Source organism: Acomys minous (genome assembly GCF_964271855.1).
Source record: "Acomys minous genome assembly, chromosome: 7".
Lineage (NCBI taxonomy): Eukaryota > Metazoa > Chordata > Mammalia > Rodentia > Muridae > Acomys > Acomys minous.
The window spans coordinates 119,797,556-119,825,535 of record NC_140488.1 but is presented as its reverse complement, the minus strand read 5'-3'; the positions used below and the strand labels follow the sequence as shown (position 1 = coordinate 119,825,535).

The 27,980-nt window shown below is 39.1% G+C and overlaps 1 protein-coding gene across 8 annotated transcripts in view; it reads right to left on the bottom strand.

Moving 5' to 3' along the window:
- LOC311601892 (transcription initiation factor TFIID subunit 1-like) overlaps positions 1 to 27,980 on the bottom strand; it is a gene marked incomplete at its 3' end in the record, with an annotated part of 80,778 nt that overhangs the window by 16,264 nt on the left and 36,534 nt on the right. For 7 of the 8 annotated variants that reach the window (XM_084789641.1, XM_084789643.1, XM_084789642.1 and 4 more), the window contains exons 24-32: positions 22,180 to 22,276; positions 20,753 to 20,964; positions 15,492 to 15,600; positions 14,386 to 14,484; positions 12,916 to 13,093; positions 8,510 to 8,577; positions 6,288 to 6,410; positions 4,208 to 4,300; positions 4,032 to 4,116 (exon numbers count right to left, since the gene is read on the bottom strand). In XM_084789641.1, the coding sequence (XP_084645767.1) occupies positions 4,032 to 4,116; positions 4,208 to 4,300; positions 6,288 to 6,410; positions 8,510 to 8,577; positions 12,916 to 13,093; positions 14,386 to 14,484; positions 15,492 to 15,600; positions 20,753 to 20,964; positions 22,180 to 22,276 (1,064 nt within the window). Of the gene's footprint in view, positions 1 to 4,031; positions 4,117 to 4,207; positions 4,301 to 6,287; positions 6,411 to 8,509; positions 8,578 to 9,330; positions 9,548 to 12,915; positions 13,094 to 14,385; positions 14,485 to 15,491; positions 15,601 to 20,752; positions 20,965 to 22,179; positions 22,277 to 27,980 lie in introns of those variants that run through there. The other variant, XM_084789648.1, reaches the window with a different exon arrangement.

Below are 27,980 nucleotides of genomic sequence, written 5' to 3'. Positions count from 1 at the left end.
AGACAGAGAGAGAGAGAGAGAGAGAGAGAGACAGAGAGACAGAGAGAGAGAGACAGAGAGAGAGAGAAGAGGAGAAAGGAGGGAGGAGGAGAGACCAGTTGTTTGCAGAATGGTGTCATAATTACCATGAAAGATAAGATAAATTATCATTTTACCTGACAGATCAAGTTACCCACTAACAAAAAAGAACTGTTTGAGTATATTTCACTTTTTATTCAATCATGACCAAAGGAATTTCAAATGCCTTATGGGGGAAAAATGTATTTAGAGTTTCCCAAATTAAATAAGGACTTGGTGGGGCCTAGAGGATCACATGTATTTCAGACTCACTTGTTCTTAAATAGTAATAATTTCAATGACTGCTTTAGAAAACCAACACACCATCATGATTTAAAAACCTCTTTTTCCTCCATGCTTACAGTGATGTAAGGAGAAGCAAACAAAGCAAGGAGAGGAAAAAGTCAGCATTTCTATTGCTAGATAGCTATAGTTTTAAAACAATCACCTATTCAGGAGGTAAACAGGTTTGTAATTACCCCTAGGCTTCTAATTCCCTTAATACTATTAGACCATACTAGAACTAACTTCCTCCTAAGAAAACAAATATTACACGCCCCCCCCACACAAAACAAACAAACAAACAGAAAATACTGGGGTTTCTCTGTGTAGACTTGCCTGTCCTGGACTTGTAGACTAGGCTCGCCTCCAACTCACAGAGATCCACCTGCCTCTGCCTCCTGAGTGCTGGGATTACAGGCATGGGCCACTATGTCCTGCTTACTTGGCAATTTTTTTAAATAGAGGCTATTAAAACTGAGGTTTGTTGTTTTTAATTTTTGAGACAGGGTCCTACATATAGCCCTGGCTGTCCTGGAACTTACTATGTAGACCAGGGGCTGCCTTGCTCTTTTTTTTTTTTTTTAACCTTTCAAATGAACCATCTCAAATCTCTAGAATTATAAAAATAATAGTAAAGAGACTCAAAAATAATTATCTAAGTGACTTTTTTTTGGAGACAGGGTCTTTATTATGTTGTCCAGGCCAGTCCCAAACTCCAAAGCACTTTAGTAGCTAGGACTGTGGGTGTGCACTGTTATGCCTTGCTTTAAATATTTTTCTTTTCCCAGGCAGGTTTCTCTCTGTAGCTCTGGCTGTCCTGGAACTCGCTCTGTATATCACACTGGCCTCAAATGCAGAGATCCACATGCCTCTGGCTCCCAAGTGCTGGGATCAAAGGTGCATGCCACTACTGCCCAGCTATGTTTTCATTTTTAAGCACTTAATGTTAGACAGGTACTGTGGTCTACATAGGAGATTCCAGCTAGTCGGTGCTATACAGTGAAGACAGAATCTCACCATGTTACTCTAGCTGGCCTGACCTGGAACTCACCATTATGCTTGCTAGCCTCAAAGTCTCGAAGATCTGCCTGCCTCTGCTTACAGTGTGCTGGGATTAAAGGTACGCTCCCTTCTCAATAAAGGATACAGTACAACAAAAGTGTAGGTAAAGGAACCACTGATAGTGACAAGGATCACTTTGCTGAACCTTTTATTCAATAAGTAGCAGAACACTAAAACTGCCAACCCCAACTCTCCAGACTTGATCCTAGCAGCTCCTTTATTCTTGAAATTGGTATTTCTTCCTCGCCATTCTACACCATCACCTCACTTTCAAGGGACTGCTTCTTCATCTTTAGCCCTTTGGTCTCTCTAACATTTATTTTGGTCTCTCTAACATTTATTTTATGGGGTTGGAGAACTGGCTGCTCTTGCAGAGGACCAGCGTCCACATGGTAGCTTATAACTCTCTCTCTCTCTCTCTCCAGTCCCAGCTCTTGCAGCTTGTTAACTGTTCATGTTGTTTTGTTTGTTTTTCAACATGGCTCTTTTTGGTCTTTCAAGACAGGGTTTCTTTTTGTAGCCTTGGCTGTCCTGGACACGATTTGCAGACTAGACTGGCCTTGAACTCACAGGGATCCATCTGCACCTGAATCCCTGAGTGCTGGGATTACAGCTGTGCACCACCACACCCAGGTACTTAAGAGTTTCTTTACTGGTCTCCAAATCTTATTCACCTTCCCTTCATTGTTTGGGTAACTCTCTGAAAGGTATTTACTAAAACTATAGATCCCTCTCCCCTCCTGGTGGCTTACTGTGACTTACTGGACCTTTTGACTGGGGCATTACCCACATTGTCTCATTTTATAATCAGACCTACCCACCAACCTATACTCAAGACAAACTTATTTGTACTTCCTCATCCAAAGCACTCTATATTTTTAAATTTAGATCTCTGCCTGGAACTTCATCATCCTCTCGACTAGCTGTTGGGCACAGTAGGTGCTTGGCAGTTAACCACGCTAGTCAACATCCCTTTGACTCAGTTCAAAAATAGGTTCTTGAGGCTGGAAAGATGACTCAAGTGGTTAAGACTGTTTGCTGCTCTTGCAGAAGACCTGAAATCAGTCCCAAGCACTCACAACCACTTATAACTCCAGCACCAGGGGATCTCACACTCCCCTCTGGCCTCCACAGGCACCTGCATGCACATGGGCATACCCACTCATATACATAATTAAAATATTTTGTTTCAAGAAAGGGTTTCTCTGTGTACTCCTTGCTGTCCTGGACTTGCTCTGTAGACTAGGCTGCCTTGCTATGAATGCACAGAGATCTCCCCAAGTGCTGGCATTAAGGGTATGTACCACCACCCTGGCTTTTTAAAAATATAAATTTTAAGAGTTCTGTTTTGGGATTTTCAAGACAGGGTCTCTCTGTTTTAGTCCTGACTGCCCTGGACTCACTTTGTAGACCAGGTTCGCCTCAAACTCATGCTTTTACCTGTTGAGAAGTGCTGGGATTAAAGGTATGTGCCACCATGCCCAGCCTTAAAAAAGGCTTTTTAATTATAATGAATTTTGGGGTGGATGTGGTTACATGTGTCTTTAATCCTAGCAGAGGCATACTGGTCTATGAGAACTCTACATAGTGAGTTCCAGGCCAGTCAGGGCTACTTAGTGAGACTCTGTCTCCATTTTTAAAAACTGAGCCATACTTGATGCTCAATGAACTTGGGAGGTGGAAGCAGGAAGATGAATCCAAGGTCATCTTCAAGGTCAGACTAGGATACATGAGGCCATGTCTCAAAAACAAAAATAATTTTAACTTTTCCTAGTTTATGAAGCCTGCCCTAACCCTCAGGTTAAATTTTGTTTTCTCTCTAAAGGACTAATGGACGTTCTATATCCTTCTATTATAGCCCTTGTCAAGCTACTATCAACTGAAACATGAAGTACTTGAACACAGAGACCATCCTTCCTATTAGAAAATTAAACATACTATTCCATCAATTCAGGTGCTGAGCAAAATTCCATACACCAAAGTTGGCCATGGTCTATAGCCAACTACATGTTTCAGCCTCAGATCCATGTAGGGTTACAATGTAACTTTTCAAATCTTATAGAAATACCATCATGACTCAAAGGACAGGAAACATCCATTTGACTGTTATTAATGCCTCATTTTCCTGTGCTTTACACAATTTTAATAGTAAGGATAGATGGGTTTCCATGATTAAATTTTAATAGTGATTCTTATAACACACACACACACACCAAAAAATATATGCACCTACTTAAAAACAAACAAACAAACAGAGCAGATGAAATGGATCAGCACCAAACCTGACAACCTAGGTTCAGTCCTGGGAATCCACATGGTGGAAACAGAGAACCACCTCTCCAAGTTGTCCGCTAACTTCCAAAAGCATACCTGAACAGCATTCCCACCCTTACAACAAATAGATAAATACATACGTACATTAAGTATATAAACGTATATTAAAGTATATAAAAAGTATAAAAAAGTATATACAAGTATATTAAGTATATATAAATATATAAGTATATTAAGCAAACTATGTTACTTGATTTACCTATCACTGCCCAAAGTTGCTTCTGCCTGAAAATTTTAATAATGCAAATTAATGCTGGATAGATAAGACTGGTGAAAGAGGAAAAAAAATTACTCACCATTGTACTGAACACTGTTGGCCAGAATCAAGTTTACATCATCTAGAAAGCTCTCCCGACTCTGGTATTTGTGCTTGGAGATATTCTATGATAAAAAGTAATCAGGGACTCAGCTATACATATAAAAAGAAACACGGATTATTAAAGGGCATTGATTATTTTAAAAAATCACTTACCTCACGTATAGTCTCCAAATCCATTGGACTGACAATCACTTTGTAATAATCTGGAACAAACTTCTTATTAACTGGGTGATGAAATGGCCATGACTAGTAAAAACAAAGCACCAGAAGCCAAATGAAAACCATCACTTATACCAGAGGGTCAAAATTTTCACTTGAGTTACAAATATGTCTTGATGAAAACTATAAGCTCTTTCCACAGACGTCCATATCCTCACACAAAATTGTCTATAATTTCAGGATTTCACTAAGGATTCTTACACCCTGACAAAGCAATAATCCCTCCTCTAAACTTACAACTAAAATCTTATTTGTGTGTTAAAAACTCTTAAGTTTTGCAAAAATAGAATAACATTCCTTAGTCCAAGGTTCCATCTAGAAATTTTATAACACTGTAAATAGACATTATGACTATATGCAACAGAAAATTTAATTTAGAAATTTCTGAGGGACTAATACAGTAAAATGGCCTACAGAAACAGCATGATAGATGATAGCCTTACCATAAAAACTTGAAGGAAAAAAAGAAAACAAAAGGACAACAAACATTTGAGTAATTATTCAAGTGTTTTCTGTAAAGAGGCAAGGTGGCTTTGTGGGTAGAGGTGCTTATCAACAAGCCCAATGACATGAATCCAATTCTTGGAATACAGGATAGAAGCTAGGCCCAACTCCCCAAGGTTTTTAGTTTTCCTTTTTTTAAAAAGACGTATGTATGTATGTATGTATGTATGTATGTATGTATGTATGTATTAATGATGTATATAATGTTCTGCCTGCATGTGTTCCTGCCCACCAGATGAGGCACCAGACCTCATTATAGGTGGTTATTAGCTACCATGTGGTTGCTGGGAAGTCTGAACTCAGGACATCTAGAAGAGCAGACAATACTCTTAACCTCTGAGCCATCTCTCCAGTCTTGTTTTTGTTTTGGTGTGTTTGTTTGTTCTTTTTATTCAGGGTCCTACTGTGTAGCCCTGGCTCACCTTGAATTCACAAAATTCCACCTACTTTATGCCTCCCACGTTCTAGGATGAAAGGTTGTACCACCACACCTAACAGGTTGTCGGGACCACACACAAAGCATAACTTAAATCTTCCTCCCCCGCATACACAAATAAATGAATGTAATAAAAATGTTAAAAGGGTACAAGAAGACCATCAAGGCTGGCGGATCTGGACCCAGGAGGGTCTGCTCAAACTACTGTACCAACCAAGGACAATGCATGCAGTAAACCTAGAACCCCTATCCAGATCTAGCCAATGGACACCACATTCTCTACAATTGTGTGGAGAGCAGGGATGAACTCTGACATGAACTCTGGTGCCTCCTATTTGACCACTTCCCCTTGGTGGAGAGACCTGGTGGCACTCAGAGAAGAGTAAGCAGGCTACCAGGAAGAGACCTGGCAGGCTGTGATCTTATAGTGGGGGACGAGGTCCCCTTCTGTTACAGACCTAGGGGAGGGGAATAGGATGAAAGAGGGAGCTGGGGAATGGGAAGATACAACTGAAGGGATAACAATTGAGGTGTAATCTGAATAAATTACTTTAAAAGTATCCCAGCACTCTGGAGCCAGAAGCAGGCAGATCGCTGTGAGTTCAAGGCCAGCCTGGTCTACAAAGTGAGTCCAGGACAGCCAAGATAACATACAGAAACCCTGTCTCGAAAAACAAAAAAAACAAAACAAAACAAAAAAAATTGTTCATGGAAAAAAAAGGAAAACAAAACCAAACAAACAAAATGTTAAAAGTGTTATTTGTCTAGGAACATTTCTAAATTCAGAACTTACTATTAGTTGATAGTTCTCTCCTGGGCTATTCAAGAGTATACACATACTAAATACTGACAAAAGGAAGTAAGAACCTCTTAATATTCAAAGACACTTGGCATCTTTGCTTTCAATGTTAATGAATTCATCAGCAAATGGTTGATATTTAAAATTACATACCAGTTCCTTTGGACATATGCACATCACTACACAGTATCTCTTAATGCATACACGCTTACTCTATATACTTCTTTCCATCCCCTGGTACTATCCTCACAAAATTCGGCATGAAAATTACTTACATCTGGAACTGCCATCATTTTCTGAGTGACAATGTTATCCAGAATAAAAGAAAACGCGACTTGGTCGTCATCGTCAAGCAAGGGGTTGATAGCCTTCTCTAAACAGGCCAACTTATCCTCTTTCTGAAATAAAGCAAAGCAAAATGAAGGCAGTTTTCCTGAACTGTGATCACCACAGAAACACTAAAGAGAATTTAAAGTTCTGCTAGCCTTTGAATGATCTCCTATTCAGTTTCTGGCCAGCCTAGATAAATGATACTGTAGCTAAAGGATCACAAAATCCCACATGCTACATCCCATTCTTGAGTAGTGTCAAGAACAGAAAACTCAACACATCACTGGTTTAGCTACAACAAGAATTCTTCAGCAAATTAGGCTTTTGTAACATTGTCTTTTCTACAAAATGAATGCTGAGAATACAGAACAACATTACCATTAGTTAATGGCTCTTTTTGTTTTTCTAACAGGGCAGGTATCCTATGTATCACAGGCTAGCTTCACATTCATTATATAACCCCAGCTAGATTAGTGACTTGTATACAAAAACTGAATCCAACAAATTCATTTCAGTCTTTGTACTATGAAAACCTCTGCATTCTCATTGCCTCTAACCTCAATCCTGTATCTCAGGAGCTTTTTTTGCTTTTTTTTTTTTGAGACAGTGTTTCCTAAGTCACAGGCAAACTTGGAACTTGAAATGTTGCTATAAATTACCTTGAATTTCTGAATCTATTACCTCCACTTCTGCTGTGTACCAATATTGAATTTTCATACTGCATACAGGACGTTAGCCTTCCAACAGATACAAAGAGGAATCTCATGGACAGGAGGGCTGTTATTTTGAGACAGGGTCTGGCCCAGAACTTGTGTTCATCCTGCCTCTTACTCTCAAGTGCTACAATTACACTTATTTATTACAATGCTCTGCAAACTGTGGCTTAAACATAAAATTTATGTCAACAAGATTGAGAAAATTTTCCATGTTCATCAATCATTTCTCTTTTGTGAAATATCTATGCCAGTATCAAGCTTTATTATTACCCGTGCTTTTATAAACTTACAAGGTACCACAATCTTCTTTAGTAAGAACATTCATAGAGAGCCTGAGGCTGTAAGTTAGTGATAAAGTGCTTACTTAGTAAGGCAAGACCGTAGTTCAGTTTCCAGCACACAGGGAAAGAAAACAAACCAAAAAACTAGCCCAAAACATTATCCGTTAGTTTTTTAGATTACTTTTTAAAAATTAAACTGTCTCTAGGCCTAGTGGCTCAGTCAGACCTATAGCCCTAGAACTCAGGAAACTGAGGGGAAGAACCACCATGAGCTTAAGGCCATGTATTAGACACAGTGACTTCGAGCTAGATAAGGCAGGATCTCAAAAAAGAAAACAAAAAAAAATTTTCCTTTGGTTTCTCTGGTAGAGCAATGAGCTGCAACATAAGCTACAGGAGCTCTTCTGAGAAGTCATTTTTCATCATTCTTTCTAAAGTTACTAGGTTCCAGATCTTAATCCTGCAGGATTCCAGAGCAAGTTATTTTCCTCTTTAGACTTCACTTTCCCGCTTACAGAAGACAGTGTCTATTTAATTTCTAAATCTGTACCCCTCAAATACACCAAAGATTTGTCATTCCTTCTGTTAAATATTCTAGTTCCTAAACCCTGCTATTATCCACCTTCATATACCACAGTGTATCTCTATATTTTTTTCCTTGTTGCTTTTTCAAAACAGGGTTTCTCGGTGTAATAGTTTTCTGGTTGTCTTGGAACCTTCTTTGTAGGGTTGGCCTAGAACTCACAGTGATCCAATTGCCTCTGCCTCCCAAATGCTGGGATTAAGAGTGTGCCACCATGCCCCGCTTTTTTTTTTTTTTTTGGTGTTCTTTTAGTTCCAAGACAGGGTTTCTCTGTGTAGCCCTGGCTATCCTAGACTCACTGTGTAGACTAGGCTGGCATCAAATTCACAAAGATGTACCTGCCTTTGCCTCCCAAGTGCTCGAATTAGAGGTACGCGCCACCATTGCCCGGCAGCATTTCTCTTTTTCTTTTAGTTTATTTATTTTTACTTTTGAGTCAAAGTCTCATGAAGCTTAGGCAGCTCTTGAACTCCTTATGTAGCTGAGGATGACTTCAAGCTCCTGATTCTCCTATTAACAACTCCCAAGTGGTAGGATTATAGGTGTATGTCACTATGCCTATTATTTGCCTTATCTTTAATTCTTACCTCTTTGAGTTTCTTATCACAGAGATCCAGCATGGATTGAGAAATCTGGGTCAGTGAGTGGTGTGGTCCTACAGAGGAATAAGAAATGGCCATTATGAATGGGAGCTCAAAGTTGTCACACATTTCCAACTCAACACATTTACTAAAGAACCTAAAGGCAGCCTAGTAACTAAGTGAGGCAGACATACCACTCTTTCTTTCCCCCTTTTTGTTGTTCTAAGACAGAGTGCCATGTATCTCAGGCTGGTCTAGAACTCACTATGTAACTGAGAATGACCTTCAACTTCAAGTCCTCCTGCCTTCACCTCCTTGGTATTATAGGTGTGTGCTACCACACCAGGGACAGACACCACCAGTCTTTATTCCATTTTTCAGTACCTAATACATAATGGGTAAACAATATGAATGGATTTTAACTGTTCTTTATTTATGTCCACACTCTTGTATTACAGCTGCTTTTTGTTTATTTGGTTTTGGGGTTTGTTTGGCTTTTTATTTTGGTTTGGTTTGGTTTGGTTTTTCCAGTGAGGGTTTCTCCGTGTACAGCTTTGGCTGTCTTGGAACTCAACTCTGTAGACCAGGCTGGCCTCGATCTCAAAGAGATCCGCCTGCCTCTGCTTCAGCCTCGAGAGTTCTGGAATTAAAGCATGTGCCACCACTGCCTAGCTCTTTTTGTTTTTTTGAGATAGTGTCTCACTATGTAGCTCTGGCTAGCCTGAAACAGTCTATGTACACAAGCCTGGCCTCGCCTCAAACTCAGAGATTCACCTGCCTCTCTTCCTAGCGCTGGGAGCAAAAGCATGAGCTGTTTTCAATACCTTGAAAACCATTCTGTGGATAGAGAAGGATGTGTTTAAGAAGGGGTAAAGAGATCAATGAACAGCTTTTCTTATTTTTCTGCTTAGTAGACAGATTCTCCAGCGCACAGATCATTATTTCAGTTTCCCAGAAATCCTTACCAAGAGCTTCAGAAAATTCCTAACTAGCTGGCCTCTTTAGCACATTTTCTGCTGATAGCTGCTCCATTTACGCTCATCTCTGGAATAATTAAAACACCTATAATCAGCACTAGGCAGCTGCAATAATTAAAACACCTATAATCAGCACCAGGCAACCAGAAAAACTGTTTATCTACAACAGGCCATCAGATAATCAATTGCCAATAGGATAGTAAGAACTGTCATGCCTAGAAAAAACTGGAAGCAATGATATGAAGCCTAGAATAGATGTAGAGACAGAAGACAGGGGCATCAGTGGACATATAGTAATCGAAGCAGAAGAAATAGTAAGAGACTAAAGAGATGGCTCACTCATTAAAAGTTTTTACTGCTCTGGTAGCTCAGCTCCCAGCATCCATCCACATCAGGTAGCTCACTACTGCTTATAATTCTAATTCCAGGGTGATCCAAAGCCTCTGGTCTCTGCAGATACTTGCAGTCGCATGCATACACCCAAACACATATACATAATTAAAACAATAAAGTAAATCTTTTTAAAAATAGAAAGTAAAAAGTGTTACACAAAACACTCCTGGAGGTCTGGAGTGATGGCTCAGAGGTTAAGAGCACTGGCTGCTCTTCCAAAGGTCCTGAGTCCAACTCCCCAGCAACCACATGGTGACTCACAACCATCTAAGATGAGATCTGGTGCCGTCTTCTGGCTTTCCGGCACAGAGGCAGGCAAAACACTGTATAAATAATAAATACATGTACCTTAAAATAAATCTTTAAAAGATACTCCCAGAAAGGAGAGAAGAAAGTATCAAGAAGGAAAAAGTGGGAACCATCCCAAGTACATGGACACATAAACACACACGATGTGCTACTACCCACATACTAGGATGACAACTATAACTAACAGGTGAGGGTGAGGAGAAAGCAGAGTGTGTATAAAATATATGTTCCATTTCTAGTAGAGCTGCAAAATGATACAGCTACTCTAGAAACTGGGAAAGTATCAGGTTTTCAGAATGCTAGTCATGGCGTCCCTATAAACTTAGGGATTCCTCTCCTATGCATGTACCAAAGAGAAGTGATGGCAAATGTCCAAACAAAGGCTTAAACATAAATATTCACAGATGCACTGTTTATAGCAGTTTAAAAGTGGACAAGTCCAAAATGTTTATCAACTACCCATATATTAGTTTGTAATAAAAAGGAAGAAATAAGCTAGGTATGGTGGCACACCTCTATAGCTGCAGAAATCTAGAGACCGAAGCATGTGGAGAGCAAGTCTGTGGCAAGTCTGAACTATACAGCAAGTTCTAGACCAGCCTAGGTATTTAGAGATCCTGCCTCAAAGAGAGGGATGGTGGGATCAAGGAACAAGCCATAGCTGCATTATTGAGGGGAAGGGAGGGAAAGGAGGAAGGCAGGCAATCAAGTAAAAACATTTCATGCTACTGTTACCACCATTGACACATGAGGAAGGATACGGGGCTGGGAGAAACCTTTTTGCCACTACTGGGGACTAAAGCTAGGATCTCATGGATGCTGGTTAAGTGCTTTACCAAAGAGTTACATCCGCCAGTGGGGCTTTGTTTTAATTCTCTTTATCTTTCCTTCATTTTTATTACACTGGGGGTGGGGGGAGTGTGTGTGCAAATGTGGATGCATAAGACATGGCATGTATCGGTCAGGGCAACTTTCTTTTCTTTTCTTTTTTTATGTTTTTTTCCTTTATTAATTTATTCTTGTTACATCTCAATGGTTATCCCATCCCTTGTATCCTCCCATTCTTCCCTCCCTCCCATTTTCCCCTTATTCCCCTCCCCTATGACGGTTCCTGATGGGGATTACCTCCCCCTGTATATGTTCATAGGGTATCAAGTCTCTTCTTGGTAACCTGCTGTCCTTCCTCTGAGTACCACCAGGTCTCCCCCTCCAGGGGACATGGTCAAAGGTGAGGCACCAGAGTATGTGAGAAAGTAATATCCCACTCTCCACTCTACTGTGCAACTTTCAAGAGTCGGTCCCCTGCTTCCACCGTAGGTCCTGGGGATTGAACTCAGGTACTGTTAAGCCACCTGGCTGGCTTTTGTTGTTGTTGTTGTTATTTTTGAGACAGAGTCTCATGTAGCCCAAGCGAGTCATATGTAGCCCAAGCTGGCCTTGAACTTGCTTGTAGCCACCAAGGATGACTTTGAAATCCTGATCGTCCTGCCTCTACACTTCCCAAGTGTTGAGAATACAGGCATGTGCCGCCATACCCAACTTCCTTATTCTTCCCTTTTATACAATTTGGCATGATGCTCAGCCCTGGGACCTAAAAGCATAAATAACAGTAACTCTAGAAAATCACAAACTGGCCAAATATATAAATAATTATGGGATAAGAACTTGAAAGTTGATTGCATTGTGCTCAGAAACACAGGGGATCAAAAAGAAAAAAAAAACATTTTTGAGCAACCTGATGATCTGTCTTTTGGAAAGGATGATATGGCTTAATCTGGAAATATGAATGGAAATTCACCATGGAAGGGAAGAAAGGGAACTTCAGAGAGAGAGAGAGAGAGAGAGAGAGAGAGAGAGAGAGAGAGAGAGACTGTAAAGACATGAAGAAGTACCATAGGATATTCAAATGAAATATAAAGGTGAGCACGGTTAGAGTCTACAGTGGGCATGGAAGCTACTCATTGGAGATGAAATCTGATAAATAAGTTGGACTGGCCTGTGGAATGCTTCAGAATCTAGGTATCATTTTTGTCCTGTTTATACATAAGAAACAGAAGACGTTATGCGATAGTAAATAATGTATCCATCATAGCTCTATTGGTATTATCTATACTCAGGATGCCAATGTTTATATATGGATTAATGCACACTGATTTCTTTCTCCTTGCCTTTTCTGGTCTTTCTTTTTTAACAAAATGGACATCTAGCCCCTGTAACAAAAATGCAGACCAAGTTAAAACACACAAAATAAATATGGCTACAGGAAGATCCTTTGTAGAGTCCAATGACACCCAATGCCTCTTCAACTTACCTAAGTGTACTTTTTTGTCTCCCTACTCATCCCAACTGTTTCAACACACAGACTTCAATTTCCCCAGAGAATACTTTGAAAGTGAAATAGTAGAAGGCTGGGTATGGTACAACATGGCTTTAATCCCGGCACTTATTTGAGAGAAAGAGGCCAAAGCATTTCTGTGATTTGAAGGCCAGTTTGATCTACACAGTTCCAGGCCAGCCTACTTAGAACACAATGTCTCAAAAAAAAGGCTTAAATTGTGGAAGTGAAAGAAGTAACACTTATTATATGACTAAAATGTGCACTGCCTGATGGTCATACTCAAGAGTGTACATTATAGTGTTTTCATGCATTCTGATCTACTCTGAATTTAGAACCAGCAAGGGCATAAGAATCTGAAAGGTGACCTTTACAGTCAAGAAACAAGGGGCTGTTACCATTATAGGTTGCACTATTTTTCACAATCAATTCCAAATGTTCTCTGAATTCTTCCCGAGATGGATAGAGGCATTTGCGCACATTTTCACGGAGTGTCTGTAAATCCATTGGCTGAGTGATGATTCTGTAGTAGTCCTTTACAACCTTTGCATTAACTGGAGTATGGAAAGGGTATGTCTGTGGAAACAGAGAGCCAACACCATTTGTGAGCAAAGAACACTTGACAGAGCCAATTACATCTTACTGGTTTAACAACTCTCAAAGGGATTTTTCAGATGTAGTAAGTCTGTTTCTTATTGAACCATCTCTCTCTCCCCCAAATCTCTCCTCTCTCCTCCCTGAACCCCCCTCTATCTTCTCTCTCCCTTCCTCCCTCCCTCTCTCTCTTTGTGGGTTTGTGTGTGTGTGTGTCGGTGAGCCTTGGCTGTCCTAGAACTAGCTCTGTAGACAAGACTGGTCTCAATCTCTGTCTGCCTCTGCCTCCCAAGTGCTGGGATGAATGGCGTGGGCCACCACACATGGCAAGCTATTGAATCCTGTGGAGCTAGAGTTACAGGTGGCTGAGAGCCACGTATCATGGCTGCTGGTAATTAAGCATGGACCTCTGCAAGAGCTGTATGTATTCTTTTTAAAAAACTTATATTTGGATTTAGTTTTACTATTCAATGTGTATGAGGGTTTTACCTACATGTAGGTTTGTGTACCACAAGTGTGCCTGGTGTCTGAGGAGGCAGTGAGCTTCCATGTGGGTGCTAGGAATCAAACCTCGGTACTTTGCAACAACAAGTACTCATAACCACTGGGCCAACTATCCAGCCCCAACAGTATGTATTCTTTTTTTTTTTTAACCACTGGGCTGTCTTTCTAGCTCCATATAACTTAGACACTTATGGAATGCCAAGATTGTTCTTGTAAGACATACAAATTTGAGGCTGGAGAGATGGCTCAGTGGTTGTAATAGCACAGTATGATCTTCCAGAGGACCTAAGTTTGGTTCTCAGTTCCCATATCTGCAGACTCACAACGTTTTGTAACTTTGGTTCCAGGTGATCCAATGTCTCTGGCCTCCAAGGACACTTGTATATGCATACAATGGTGTGTGTGTGTGTGTGTGTGTGTGTGTGTGTGTGTGTATGTGTGTACATATGTATATATGTGTATATTTATGTAAATATATGTACGTGTGTATATGTGTGTTTGTATATATATACATATATATACACATAATTTTGAAAATTACTCTTGCTACTTCAATACCTATAAAGTTGAATTCACATATCCATCACAAAATAGAGAAAAAAAATTGAATGGAAACTAGAAAAAAATTAGCTTTATAGCCTCTTATAACTGATGTGTCCTTCTGACTACATTCTGTTCTTCTTCACCTAGTATTCTATTAAATAATTTAAAAATGGACAAAATCTCAAAGATTTAGGAGTTCTAGATACACACATTTACACACTACTCACATCTGGAAGATCTCTTATGTCATTGATGATAGACTCTAAGATACAAGACAGTGTCACCATAGGGTCTGTCTGATGCCGGTGGATGGATTTATGAGGTGTCTAGAAAGAACAACAGCAGAAAAGAAAAGAAGAAAGAAAGAAAGAAATCAGAACGCATTAGATAGACAGGAAAAAAAATCCCAACATTTTTCAAATACATGGATACATTTTAGAAATCCTCAATAAAGCAATTGGGAGGCTGCAAGTTCAAGTCCAACTAGAATGCATAGTAAATTCCAAACCAGCCTGAACTAGACAGAAACCCAGTCTCAAAAAACAATGTTGCAGGGGACCAGGTAAGCTGGAGAGATCGCTCAGTGGTTAAGAACACTTGTTGCTTTTAGAGAGGACCTGGGTTCAATTCCCAGCACCCACATGGTGGTTTATAACTAACTCTATAATGCACTCTCTTCAGGGCTCTGCTGGCACCAGGCATGCATGTAGTGCACCTATACATATGCAGGCAAAGCACTCATGCACATCAAAAAGAGGGGCGGACAATAAGAAGGCTCAGTGGGGAATGGCACTTGCCATTCAAGATAGTGACCATAATTTGATCTCTAGACTCCATGTAAAGAAGGAGGGTAACTCAGTACTAGGAAGGAAGAGGCAAGCAGACTTCTGAGTCCAAGACCGGCCTGGTCTACAGAGTGAGTTCCATGAGAGTCCCAGGGCTACAGAGAAAGGCGCTGTCTCAAAAAAACAAAACAAAACAAAACAAAACAAAAACAAAAAACCACCACCACCAACAAAACCAAACCAAAAATTACACTTTAATAAGTTATATAATAAATATATAATTCTCAAGGAACAACAACAACGAAACCAAACCAAAAAATACACTTTAATAAGTTATATAATAAATATATAATTCTCAAGGAACAGCCATAGGGAACATGAGACACCAACTAAGCCATGTCACAGAAGGCTGAGGGATTCCATGAGAACCTACCTGATAAAGGTTACACAGAGAAACCCCTGACTTGAAAACAAACAAACAAACAAACAACAAAAACAAAACACAAAACACAAAACAAAAGAAAACACAAGAAAATACAGATACTCACATTCAAATAGTCACAGTGAACAGTGGTTCCAAGCCGCCTTTTCTTCTTGGGAGGAAGTTGTTGTTTAGGGAACTTCAGGACCAGGGATTTTCTACGAATTTCATCCACACTGCAATCAGTAACATTGTCATAGTGTGTTAATTGCTATTTGCAGTTGTTCCCAGAAATAAGAGTGGAGAGACGGATCAGTAGTTAAAAGTACTTGCTACTCTTACAGACAGGACCCTGGTTCAGCTCCCAGCACCTACATGGTAGCTCACAACTAGATAGTAACTCCCGTTCCCGTGGATCCAACACATTCTCTGACATCTATGGGTACCCGGCACACACAATGGTGCACTTACATTCATGCAGGCAAAACACTCATACACATAAAATAAATCGTATAACTCAACCATGTTTTTAGAGTTCCCAGAAATAGAACAACTACAATGAAAGGTCCAAAGTACCTAAGTATGGGCACAGGATGGTAAAAGTCCAAGAAGCCAAAGGCCAAACATGCCTGAGGAACTCCAAATTAGTAAAGAACTAAGCAAATCAAATCAAATGTTTTCTCGGTTCCCTATTTAGAAAACGAGGGAACTAGGCTAAAGGCATTTCAAGACTCCTTCCAGTTCTAACATTCTATCTTGGGGTTCAAAAGTTATGGCATTTGGCTCATACGGAATATAAATGAGTCTGAACATGGTGGTGTACCAGGGAGGCAGAGGCAGAGGCAGACAGATCTGTAAAGGAGAGTTTGAGGCAAGCCGGATCTATAAACAAGTTCCACGACAGCCAGAGATAGACACTCAGATCTTGTCAAACCAAACGAAAAGCCAAAACCACATGAATAAAAACAACATAAATGACAAAGAAGCATAGCTATAATCCTAGGAAGGAAAAGAGGACGAATGAAAGAAAGGAAGAGAGGGTATAGAAAGGAAGTAAAACGAAAGAAAAAGAGACAAAAGGAAAGAAAGAAAATTTAAAAACTAGTGTAGGAAAAAAATGGGTAAAGGGTTTCTGCAATTTTAAAAACTAATCCACCTTCCACTGTAAGGGATCAAGATGGCACATTTTCACTTTCTAATGTACTTTTAAGCTATCATGACTTAAATACATTGATAAATCAAAGATGGGAGAACCTATATCGAATACAAAAAGAAATATACTAACTGTACCAGATTGTTGCTTAAAAATATATACAGAAAAGAGTGAATCTTGTGCCTTGCAATACTAAGCAAGAGATCTACAAGTGAGCTATTAATATATTCCCATCCCTCTTTTCATTAAAAAATGGCATTTCTATTTTTTGGGTATGAATGCTTTGCTTGCATGTAGGTATGTGTAGTATATTGCCTGGTGCCCAAGAGACCAGAAAAGGGAAAAGGATATCCTCTTTACAAGTATAGCTACAGCTGGGTGTGGTGGTGCACACCTTTAATCCCACAGCTCAGGAGGCAGAGGCAGGTGGAACGCTGTGAGTTCGAGGCCAGCCTGGTCTACAAAGTGAGTCTAGGACAGCCAAGGCTACACAGAGAAACCCTGCCTCGAAAAAACAAAAATAAAAGAGATGATATCTATCATGTGAATTTAAGTAGTAGGAGGAAGCTACAATTTAAAATATATGCATACTTACCACTTCTGTCCACTAAAAAGCCCAGAAACAAGTATAATCCAGTGGTAACATATATAATACCATGATCTTGGATTCCTTTTCTTTTTTTTTTAAGATTTACTTTTTATTATTTTTAACCACGCACAAGAGGTATGTATGTCTACATGTAGTTAAGTGTACATGAGCATAGGAGTCTGCAGAGGCCAGAGGCACTGGATCTCCTGGAGCTGGAGCTATAGAGGCACCTGGTGTGGGTGCTAGGAACTTGACTTAGGTCTTCCAAAGAGAGAAGCAAGCGCTCTTAATTGCTAAGCTGTCTCTCCAGCCCTGTTTTTGTTTCTTTTGGTTTTGTGAGACAAGAGTCTTACCATACAGCCTAGGCTGTCTTCACATTTGTAATCCCCTTTCCTCCGCCTAGTTGCTAGGATTACAGGCACACACCACAATGCCCATCAAGATAGTGGTTTCTAAATACCATTGGCTAATAAAATGAGCCTGGACACCTCAGACAAATGGCCAATTCTAGGTCTGAAACAAGGAAAGCTTTAAACAACTTGTACCAGAAAGCAAATGATTTCTGAAAGGTTTATAGGATCATTTCAAAACCACAGGTTTGAGGGGCCTGAGAGACGGCTCAGCAGTTAAGTGTTTATGGTTCTTTCAAAAAACCAGAGTTCAATTCACAATCATCTGTAACTCTAGTTACAGGGGATCCAACTCTCTCCTCTGGCCTCTGTGGACACCAGGAAGTTGTATGGTATTCATACATACAGGTAAAATATTAATAAAATAAAAATAAGCATTTAAAAAACACCATAGGATCTAGATTAAACAAGCCAAATCGAGATATAAAATAATTAAATTTATAAAGAATTTCAGAATCCGTAGTAACAGATTAAAATGGAAAGGATGAAGCTTTCCTTACCAAAACCCTACCCCCCCAAAACAAAAACAAAAACAAACAAAAACAAACCAAAAATCCCAGTGAGAATAGAGGAATTCCAGAGTTTAAAAAAAACCCCACCTTACAAGTCCCAATAAAATAGCTTCACAATGATCATGGCTCTAAAGCCAGTAAAGCTTTTCAGGTGGGAACAGGATATCCATCTTCATGTTAGTTACAAAAAGGAAACTACACCTTTCCTACGCTATCTGGGGATGGCTACTTTAAGAAAATGATCACGAGCTCTAGAGACACAGGCCCGAGGTAGAGTACTTGCCTAGCAAGTGCAAGGACCTAGGGTCAATCCCAGTCCCAGAAAGAAAGATGATCAAAATAGCGAGAAAACCTGGCGTTTTGTGCTCGCTGATATGGTAAATACATAATATGAACTAGGTAGGCTATCAAATGTTTAGTCAAAAATATTTAGTGAGTCCAATCAGTAGAAAACAAGGCAGGTATTACAAACTCCCTTGGAGTCCCTCATACTCGCATTTTCACTTTTAAAAATAAATCTTTGTTCTACTTAAAACAAGATTCAGAAAGTAGGGTATTTTGCAAAACACCTGATTTGAATGTTGAAAAGATAAATCAATGTCACAAAATGCACAAAACTTAGTGAGGACAGTTTTAGACTAAGACAGACTCAAAATACCCTAATGTTTAAATTGGGATTGTATTGAGAACCAGGAAATGAGCCAGTAAAGTACAATGAGATGACTTGGATAATTTGAATAAAATGCCTGAACACAGCATAGTAATACATTAATGCTAATTTCTTAGTTGTAAGAATAGTAGCATGTTTTTGTTTGTTTCGATTTTTGAGGTTAGGTCTCCCACTGGACTGCAACCTGCCAGTTTATCCTGGACTGGGTTGGCCACTAAGGTCCAGGGATTTGCCTGTCTCTGCCTCGCCAGTGCCGTGGTTGTGTGTGCTGCTATGCCCAACTCCTTTTAAAGGTGAGTTTTAAGGGATCGAGTTCAAGTCTTCACACCTGGAAGGCACACACTTTTATCAACTGACCTAGCTCCCTACTCCCACTTCATTTAAAAGGTATTTTTACTTCTCTCTTTCTTTCTTTCTTTCTTTCATTTTAGGAAAATTTCCACTGCTGAAATCTGTGGTGATGGACATATTTTTCTCTTTGGTTCTATTAATATGATTAACCATCTTCTAAATATCCAAATACTGAACCATTCATATTTCTGTATAACTGCTGCTTGATTGTGATCGATTGTGGGTTTATTCTTATAAATAAAATAAATATTGTTACATTAAAAAAAAGAATAGTAGCATGTGTTACACCCCAATTCTTAGAAAATGTTTGTGTTTAGAGTGAACTGTCATGAATACCTGTCATTTACTTCTCAAGGGTTCACACTACAAACATTTTACATATACAAAGACTAAGCAAATGTGGCAAAAAGGTGAACAGGTGAGTTTGGAATATCTTATTGTGAACTTTCAACTATTCAATAGGTTATATTTGTGTGTGGCAGTCGAGGGTTTGAGCTGAGACAGGGTTTCCCTATAGAGTCCTGGCTGTCCTGGAACTCACTCTATAGACCAGGCTGGCCCTGAACTCAGAGATCCGCCTGCCTCTGTCTCCTAAGTGCTGGGATTAAAGGTGTGTGCCACCACAGTCTGGCTTGGTTTATAATTTTTAAAATGAGAAAATTTCTAACATCTCCATTTTGTCCATAACAGCTGTCTTGGACATGCTTTGTAGACCAGGCTGGCCTTGAACTCACAGAGATCCTCCTGCCACTGCCTCTCGAATGCTGGGATTAAAGGCGTGAGCCACCACGCTTTGGCTTAACATCTCCATTTTCATCTATTAAATTTTGTAAGGGCAAGAAGATTTGGCATAAGTATAGTTTGCGTTATAGTCTCTCATTTCATCTTAACCATACTCAGGCCAGCTGTGGTGTATCATGCCGGTATCCTACTACGTGGGAACTAAGTCAGAGAGACTGAAAGTTTGAGGCCAACATGGGTAATTGAGAAAAACCTGAAAAAAAATTGTGCAAGGGTTTGAGATCATAGCTCAGTGATAGAATGCTTGGTTGCTTACTGTGCCTGCCACTACCATAGAAAACAAACAAAACAAAACAGAACAAAAAAATTACTGCAGTAGGGGTACTTGTATAAACACTAAAAGTAGCCAGGCTTGGTGGCACATGCCTTTAATCCCAGCACTCCAGAGACAGAAGCAGGTGGAGCTCTGAGTTTAAGACCAGCCTGATCTACAAAGTGAGTTCCAGGACAGAGAGGGCTATGTAGAGACCCTGTATGGAAAACAAAACAAGAAATAAAAATTCTAACTCTCAGAATACATAGCATGTACAAAGGCAAGCAGTAAGCCCTAAAGGGATCACTGTAGTTTTCATTACTGGCAAAATGCCAGCCGGGTGTGGTGGCATATGCATGCCTTTAATCCCTGAACTCAGGAAGCAGAGGAAGGTGGATCTTTATGAATGTGAGGCCAGCCTGGTCTACAAAGTGAGACCAGGACAGCCAGGGATGTTAGACACAGAAACCCTGTCTCAAAAAACCAAACAATAAAAATTTTTTTTAAAAAATTGCTGGTGACAATTCCAAGTTCCTATAACCTCTAGTTCTTCTTCAAAGAACAATCACATCGCCTTTGCCCCTGCCAACCACCACCATCAACTTGGAACAGATCTTTGCTTCAGTGCTCCCTGCCTGTTATCCCTTACCTCTCAATCAGCTGCTTTCCCAAAACAATCTTGGTCCCTTCAACCTTTATAAGTTCTTCATTATCATTAGGAATGACTGTCTTTTCCAGCTCCTCCTTCTGTTCCTCTGTCATGGCAACAGGGTTAGAAGGTGGAGCATATGTTTGATAATAAAGGGGGCAGAACTTATTTGTCCTCATGTGCCCGATGGCACCACATGCTCCACATTTCAGCTACAACAGAAAAAGTATCAACATATTAGAGGTAAACAGGGTGATCTCAAAATCAGTAAGAATTATATATGCATATGTACCAGAGGAGAAACAAGGACATCACTGTGTGTGTGTGTGTGTGTGTGTGTGTGTGTGTGTGTGTGTGTGTGTGTTGGGGGTGAGGTTGAAACAGGGTTTACCTGTCTAGGACTGGCTGTCTGATAACTTCCTCTGTAGACCAGGCTGGCCTCACTCTCAGACAACAGCCTGCTTCTGCCATTCCCACCCACCACCCCCCCGAGTTCTGGGATGAAAGGGGTGTGCCACCACCTTCCAGTGAACCTTTTTATAGAAAACCGGCTTGGAAAGGTTATGGTCACAGAGTAGCAGAGCCATACCCAGATCTTCTGTATCCTAGTTCACAGTTCTTTCCACTGCAGCAGTTACTGTGTCTATTTCATAGTAGGACATGGAATCTCAAACCTAAGTGATGCAAAACAACCTGGATGCTATGTCTTCTTTTCTTTTTCTAATTCTTCTAAGACTTTTTTGGGTATGTGTAGTGGTGTGTATACGTGTATGTGCAAGTGTGTGCACAGGTAACGACTGAGGTCAGAAGGGAGGTGTTAGATCCCTTGAAGCTGGAGTTACAGGTGTTTTTCAGCCACCCAACATAAGTGCTAAGATCCAAACCCCAGTCCTCTGATACAGTAAGCACTCTTAACCACTGAGCCATCTCTCCAGCCTCTACTTTTAGTAAGTTACCATTTTAAAAAAGGATAGCAGTGGAGTAATGCACATCAGGTCCTGGGTCTGAGGTCCAATAACACAGGTGTATGAATATAAATAAAATGTACCGAAGATACTCAACTCCTACAGGAAAGTGAATGTGTATGTGCGTGTTTTCTTCCTGAGGGCCCCATGTAACTAGGGAGCTTGACCTTGCAATGCTGCTTTGCTTTTGAATCCTCCTGCTTCAGCTCCCCTAGTGCTGAGATTGCAGGCATCGATACAAGCATATTGTCAAATAATATAATCTACCATTCCACAATATTGCTTTCATTTTCAGGAGCCAAAGATGACAAAAGCTGAGGGATAAAGGTATGCTTTCTTCATTTGCTTAGTTAGCTGTGGTCACATCGTAAACCTTTTTAAATTTTCTGTTTGAGACAGGGTCTCTCTGTGTTTCAAACTCACAGTCCTGAAGTGCTAGGATTACATTGTGTCCCGCCATACCTGGTTCCGTCTAAGTGTCCTCAATTGTTCTTGAATCCTCCGCCGTTCTTTTCGCATCTCTTCACGACGTTGCTCATCAAAAAGGACAAAATTTTGACTAAATAACAGGAAAAAATACAGGACCATAAGCAACCTAAATTAAATGAGTATCCCGAAAGCTAGCATCTCAGAATATAATTAATTCACCCAGGCTGCAGTGAAATAAGCTGCCTGCCATATTCGCCATCCTTGCTAGTCAGTCCTCCTCATGTATAGAGCAACATTTCTCAGAGTCCTGAATAATCATTAAGATTTTGCTGTTGGTTTTTGAGACAATGTTCTGCAACCCAGACCGGTTTAGAATCCCTGTTCTTTCTTCCAAATCTCATTATAGGAGTGACTTTTTCGAAAAATTTGCAAAGCCAAACTACCACAATCTATACATACATAGCAAACATAGTTGCTTTTCCTATGATTTGGCTCCTTAAAATCCAAAGATGTCATGGCCCCTCCAGTGCGGTCTGTGTGACAAATACTACACGGCATGAGGCTACAACCCCTAACCAAGAGAGAGCCTCCTAAACCGGTGCTGATGTTTCTGCCAGGAGAAAGTAACTGCAGTTCTTCCTTTCTCTCATTGTGATTCTGTTCCTATTCTTCTAACTTAACTCTAATTCACTCCCAAATCAGGAATTTTCAGGCATGACCATGTTACTATGAGAAGATTCTAACTTGGGACTGCAGCCCGGGACTGTTAAGGGCCAGAGTAGTTCTACATCACTTCCCCTTATTAAAAGAAACATGACTAGGAATTAATCATTAATTAGTAAGTTATATTATGGCTTACAAAGAAATAAGGTGTTTCAAAAGAAAACTCCAGATAGTGGCTCTCAGATATTAGAAAAGGGAACTAAAGAAAAGACTGTCTTGGCACACAGGTACTGGACATAAGTTTCATTAGGGAGAGAACATTGACCCTGGACAAAGGGAGCACATGCATATTGATATCAAGCCAGTAACTTAGAAGTGATGATGTCTTTGCTGTGTGTTCTGTACCCTGTATTATTTCATTTAAAGTTGTAATTCTAAATATGACAATACAATAGCTTTGCATTCTGTGCCTGTACTGTGTATGCTTAATTGTGCACTGACTTCCTTGACTCTACTCTGTGGGAAAATGTAACCATAATTCCCCCACCCCCGTTCTGAAATATATGTGTAAAAATGTAGACTGCTTGCCTGAAAAATACACTCAGATAAAACTCAATTTTGGGTTGCTCTGTTTGTCACTTCGCCTTATCTCTGTCCACCAACACTTTGAGACCTCTCATTCCCAAGGACCTATCCCTGACTGAGCTGGTCCATGGCAGGTGGTGCCCAAACGTGGGGCTTGAAGTAAAGTAAGTTTTCTCTCCTCTTTTAAAATACTTTTTTCAGGCAAAGATAAGGACCTCGTCAAAAAGTGTTACAGACTCCTCAACAAAAGGACAAGCTGAACTAAAAAGATGAATAGGTAAGAACCATGGGACATTCACAGTCCAAAAACAGAAGAATGTTCCTGACAGAATTAAGTTGTATGTTGAAAGGTAGAGTTGTAAAAATCTCAGAAAAGAATTTGACAGAATTTTATGACTTTTTGTTAAATGTGAGTCCCTGGATTCTGGAGAATGGAGGAATAAAGTCTGTCTTTTAAAAACTAGAAAAGAGAGCTGGGCGTGGTGGCGCACACCTTTAATCCCAGCACTTGGGAGGCAGAGGCGGGTGGATCTCTGTGAGTTCAAGGCCAGCCTGGCCTACAAAGTGAGTCTGGAACAGCCAGGGCTACGCAGAGAAACCCTGTCTTGAAAAACAAAACAAACAAAACAAACAAACAAACAAACAAAAAACCGTAAAAACTAGAAAAGAGGAGGGGAAAATATGAGGAGATTCTATAAAGCTCATGGTCCAAGTCAGATACCGGCACAGACATTTTCCCTATGGGTAGGTAAATATTAGGGATCTGTTACCAGACAAACCTGAAATAGAGTTCTTCACAGAAAAAACACCCTCTGAGGAGGAGGCTGCTCCATTACAGCCAAAAAAGGAAAAAAAAAATCTTGTAATAATTTACATAAACCAAGAATATATGTACTTGAACCTAAACCAGAGGATGATTGGTTAGATGATGAGGAGTGAAAGGATCTAAAAGATGAGAAAGAAAAAGATGAGCCAGATGAGGAAAGGGATCATTTTCATGACCAGGATCTCCCTCTTCCAGATGTCTTTACAACAGCCACAGCACCTCCACCTTTTAGGCCAAAACCTAAACTGAGACAAAAGATAAAAATGCCTACTAATATGAGATTCATGGGGGTTATTAGAGAAAAAAAAGTAACTTAGATTTCTACTTCCCAGTGACCTCTTTTGAAAATGAGGTCCCTCAATCAAAACCTCTTCCTTTAAAGACACTTAAAGAGCTTCAATATTCTGTTAAGAATATGGAACGGAGGGCCCTGTATACTTTACAGACTGTGAAAATGCTGAGAGACATATGGTTAACACCATATGATTGGTTTCAGACAGCAAAATCTACCCTAAATCCAGGTCAATTTATGGTTTGGAGAACAAAACATGAGGATGGAGCCAGAAAGGTTATACAGCACTTCAGCCTTAAAAGGAAGGGAGATAAACCTACTATGACAAGGCTCATGGGTAGAGATGACTATACTTCCCCACAGGTACAAGTAAATTTAAAAAGAAAATTTTTAGAGAAAGCTTCAAAAGTAACTATTGTGGCCTGAAAAGAACTAATCCCTGCTAAAGACAAAACAACTGTACTTACTGAGATAAAACAAAAACCAGAGGAACCGTATGAAGATTTTATAGCTAGACTAGAAGAGATACTAGAAAGGATGCTTTCTCCCTCTGAGGAATCAGACATATTATTAAAACAACTTATATGAAAAAAATGCCAATACTCTCTGCCAAAAACAAATTAGACCATTAAAAAAAACAGGGACAAGATTACATTAAAACAGAGGAAGGATAGCAGGCTACCAAGAAGAGACTTGATACACTATGAGCATATACAGGGGGAGGAGGTCCCCCTCAGTCACAGTCATAGGGGAGGGGAGTAAGGGGAAAATGGGAGGGAGAGAAGAATGGGAGGATACAAGGGATGGGATAACAATTGAGATGTAACACAAATGAATTAATAAAAAAAGGGGGGGGAGAAAGAAATAAACCTAAAACAAAATTAAAAAACAAAACAAAACAAGTATATATGGCTCACCGATGGTCATCCAGGGGCTGGCCTACGCTACAACTACGCAAGAGAAACATTTTCCCACCTATGTTCAGAACTTAAAAAGGAGGTAATGATCAAAAATTTTTCATGTTTTTCTTATGGTCAACAGGGTCACATTAGTCGTAACTATACCAGGGAAAAACAGATCTCCAATAATGAAAATAAGCCTCCAGAGTTATGTCCTCAGTATAAAAAAGAAAAACATTAAAAACATGAGTATAAATCAAAGTTTCACAAAGATGAGACCCCCTTACAGATGGGGAGACCAAAACATAATGGAATGAAGGGCAAGCCCTTAGGCCCAAAATAAAAAGAAGACATTAAAAAAAAGAACAAAGTAACTTAAATCCCCTTGCCCCTAAATTTAACATCTTAGATCTGACAAGACCACCAAAAAGCACAGGGTTAGATCTTACAGTAGATAAAGATTATCTGCTTTCTCTTTATGAGGGAGTACAATAAGTAGGGACAAGATTTAATGGGCCATTACTTTCAGACACCTTTGGCCTCATAATTAAAAGAAGTTTGAACTATAAAAAAATTTTTAAAGTGCTCCCAAAAGTAACTGATTCTGACTTCCAGAGAAAAATAAAAATCATGATTAGGTCTTTAAAGAAAACTGTTCAATTACACAAAAATCAATGAGTGGCTCAGATTCTGTTGCTTCCCTATGTTGAGCTGTCTAATCCAATTTTAAAACAAGACAGACAAAGAGGGGTTTGGGTCTACTGAAATAGTAGCCTGAACTCAGAAAATAACTAAACAGAGACCTCTAATAACCATAAAGGTAAAAGAAAATATATTCAAGAAATATTAGAAACTAAAGCAGCCAAATCGTATGTTGCTGGTAAAGACTGGCCAAGTTCTTGGCCCATTTATCACACTACATCATCTTTGGTAGGTAGGATTAGATTCAACCTCAAATATGGCCCAAAGTTCAAAAATTCTAAAATGGTCTATTAAAGATATAACTAGAACTTTTTAGCCATATATTATTCCTTCCCTTCCTCTTTCATTATGGGAAAGAGATATATTGGAAAAGATGAAAGTAAAGTTGACCACAGATGATGCTTAGAATGACTAACATTTTTCATAGGGGCCACTAATAAATTGTATACAAATAAAATTTCATGGATTAATGAAAAGTCTGTTTGGGTTAATCAATAGCCCCTAACACAAAAAAAGATACAGATGTTAGAACAACTTGTGAAAGAACAATTAGATACAAGACATATAAAAAATCAAATAGTCCATAGAATAATCCCATATTTGTTATTTAAAAAAATCAAAGAGACAGAAGTTTTTACAAGATTTAAGAGCTGTAAATAAGACTATACATGATATGGGGACCCTTCAACCTGGCCTCCCTTCTCCTATAGCTATTCCTAAAGGCTATTACATTATTGTTATACATCTAAAAGATTGTTTTTTCACTATTAAATTACATCCTAAAGATTCTCATAAATTTATATTTAACATGCCTTTAGTTAACTTTCAGAGACCTTATCAAAGGTATCAATAGAAAGTCTTGCCTCAAAAAATGAAAAGTAATCCCACTCTTTGTCAAAAATTTGTAAATCAAACATTAAAATTTGTTAGAAGTAAATATGGAAAGGCTTTCATTTTACAGTATATAGATGATATTCTTACGACAAAAAAGACAAAAGAATTAACTGAATTCATTCTTAAAAATATGATTGAGTCTTTAACTCAATATAGATTAATAATAGCCTCTGACAAAATACAATATAATAGACCAATTAATTACTTGGGGAAAACTATCTATGACATCTTTATTATGTCACAAAAGTTACAATTTAGAATTGATAAATTAAAAACACTTAATGATTTTCAAAAATTATTTAAAAATATAAATTAATTTAGACCCTATTTAAAAAATCACTACTAGTCAATTACATCACTTGTTTAAAACTCTAAAAGGAGATTAAGATCCAAGATCTCCCAGTTAATATAGGAAGCCTTGCAACAACTAGAACTAATAGAACAAAGGATACAAGATGCCCAAGTCTAACAAATTAATTATACTAAGCCTTGGTCTCTCATTATATTAAAAACTAGCTATACACTCACTACCTGCCTCTGGCAGGATGGGATTTAAAGTAGAAATATTTGCCTCACACACAAGTAAAAATGGTGTGTTCCTATCCATATACGTGTAGACAATTAATTATAAAAAAGATTGTGTCTTGAGAGTTATTTAAGAAAGAAATACAAAAAAAAATAATTATAATAAAGAACAGTTGAATACTCTTTTACAAACGTGACAATTGGGAAATTGCTCTATCATATTATATGGGTCAAATACAATTTCATATACCTCAACATCCTATATTAAAATTTATGAAAGAGACAGATATTTTTCCTTCAAAAATAACCAAAAATCCTATAACAGGAGCCCTTTTGGTTTTTACTGATAGATCCTCAAATGAAACTTCAACAATATGTATTAAAGATAGACCCCCAATTATAAAAAAGGTCACAACAAATTTCTGCTCAACAAAGAGATTATTACAGT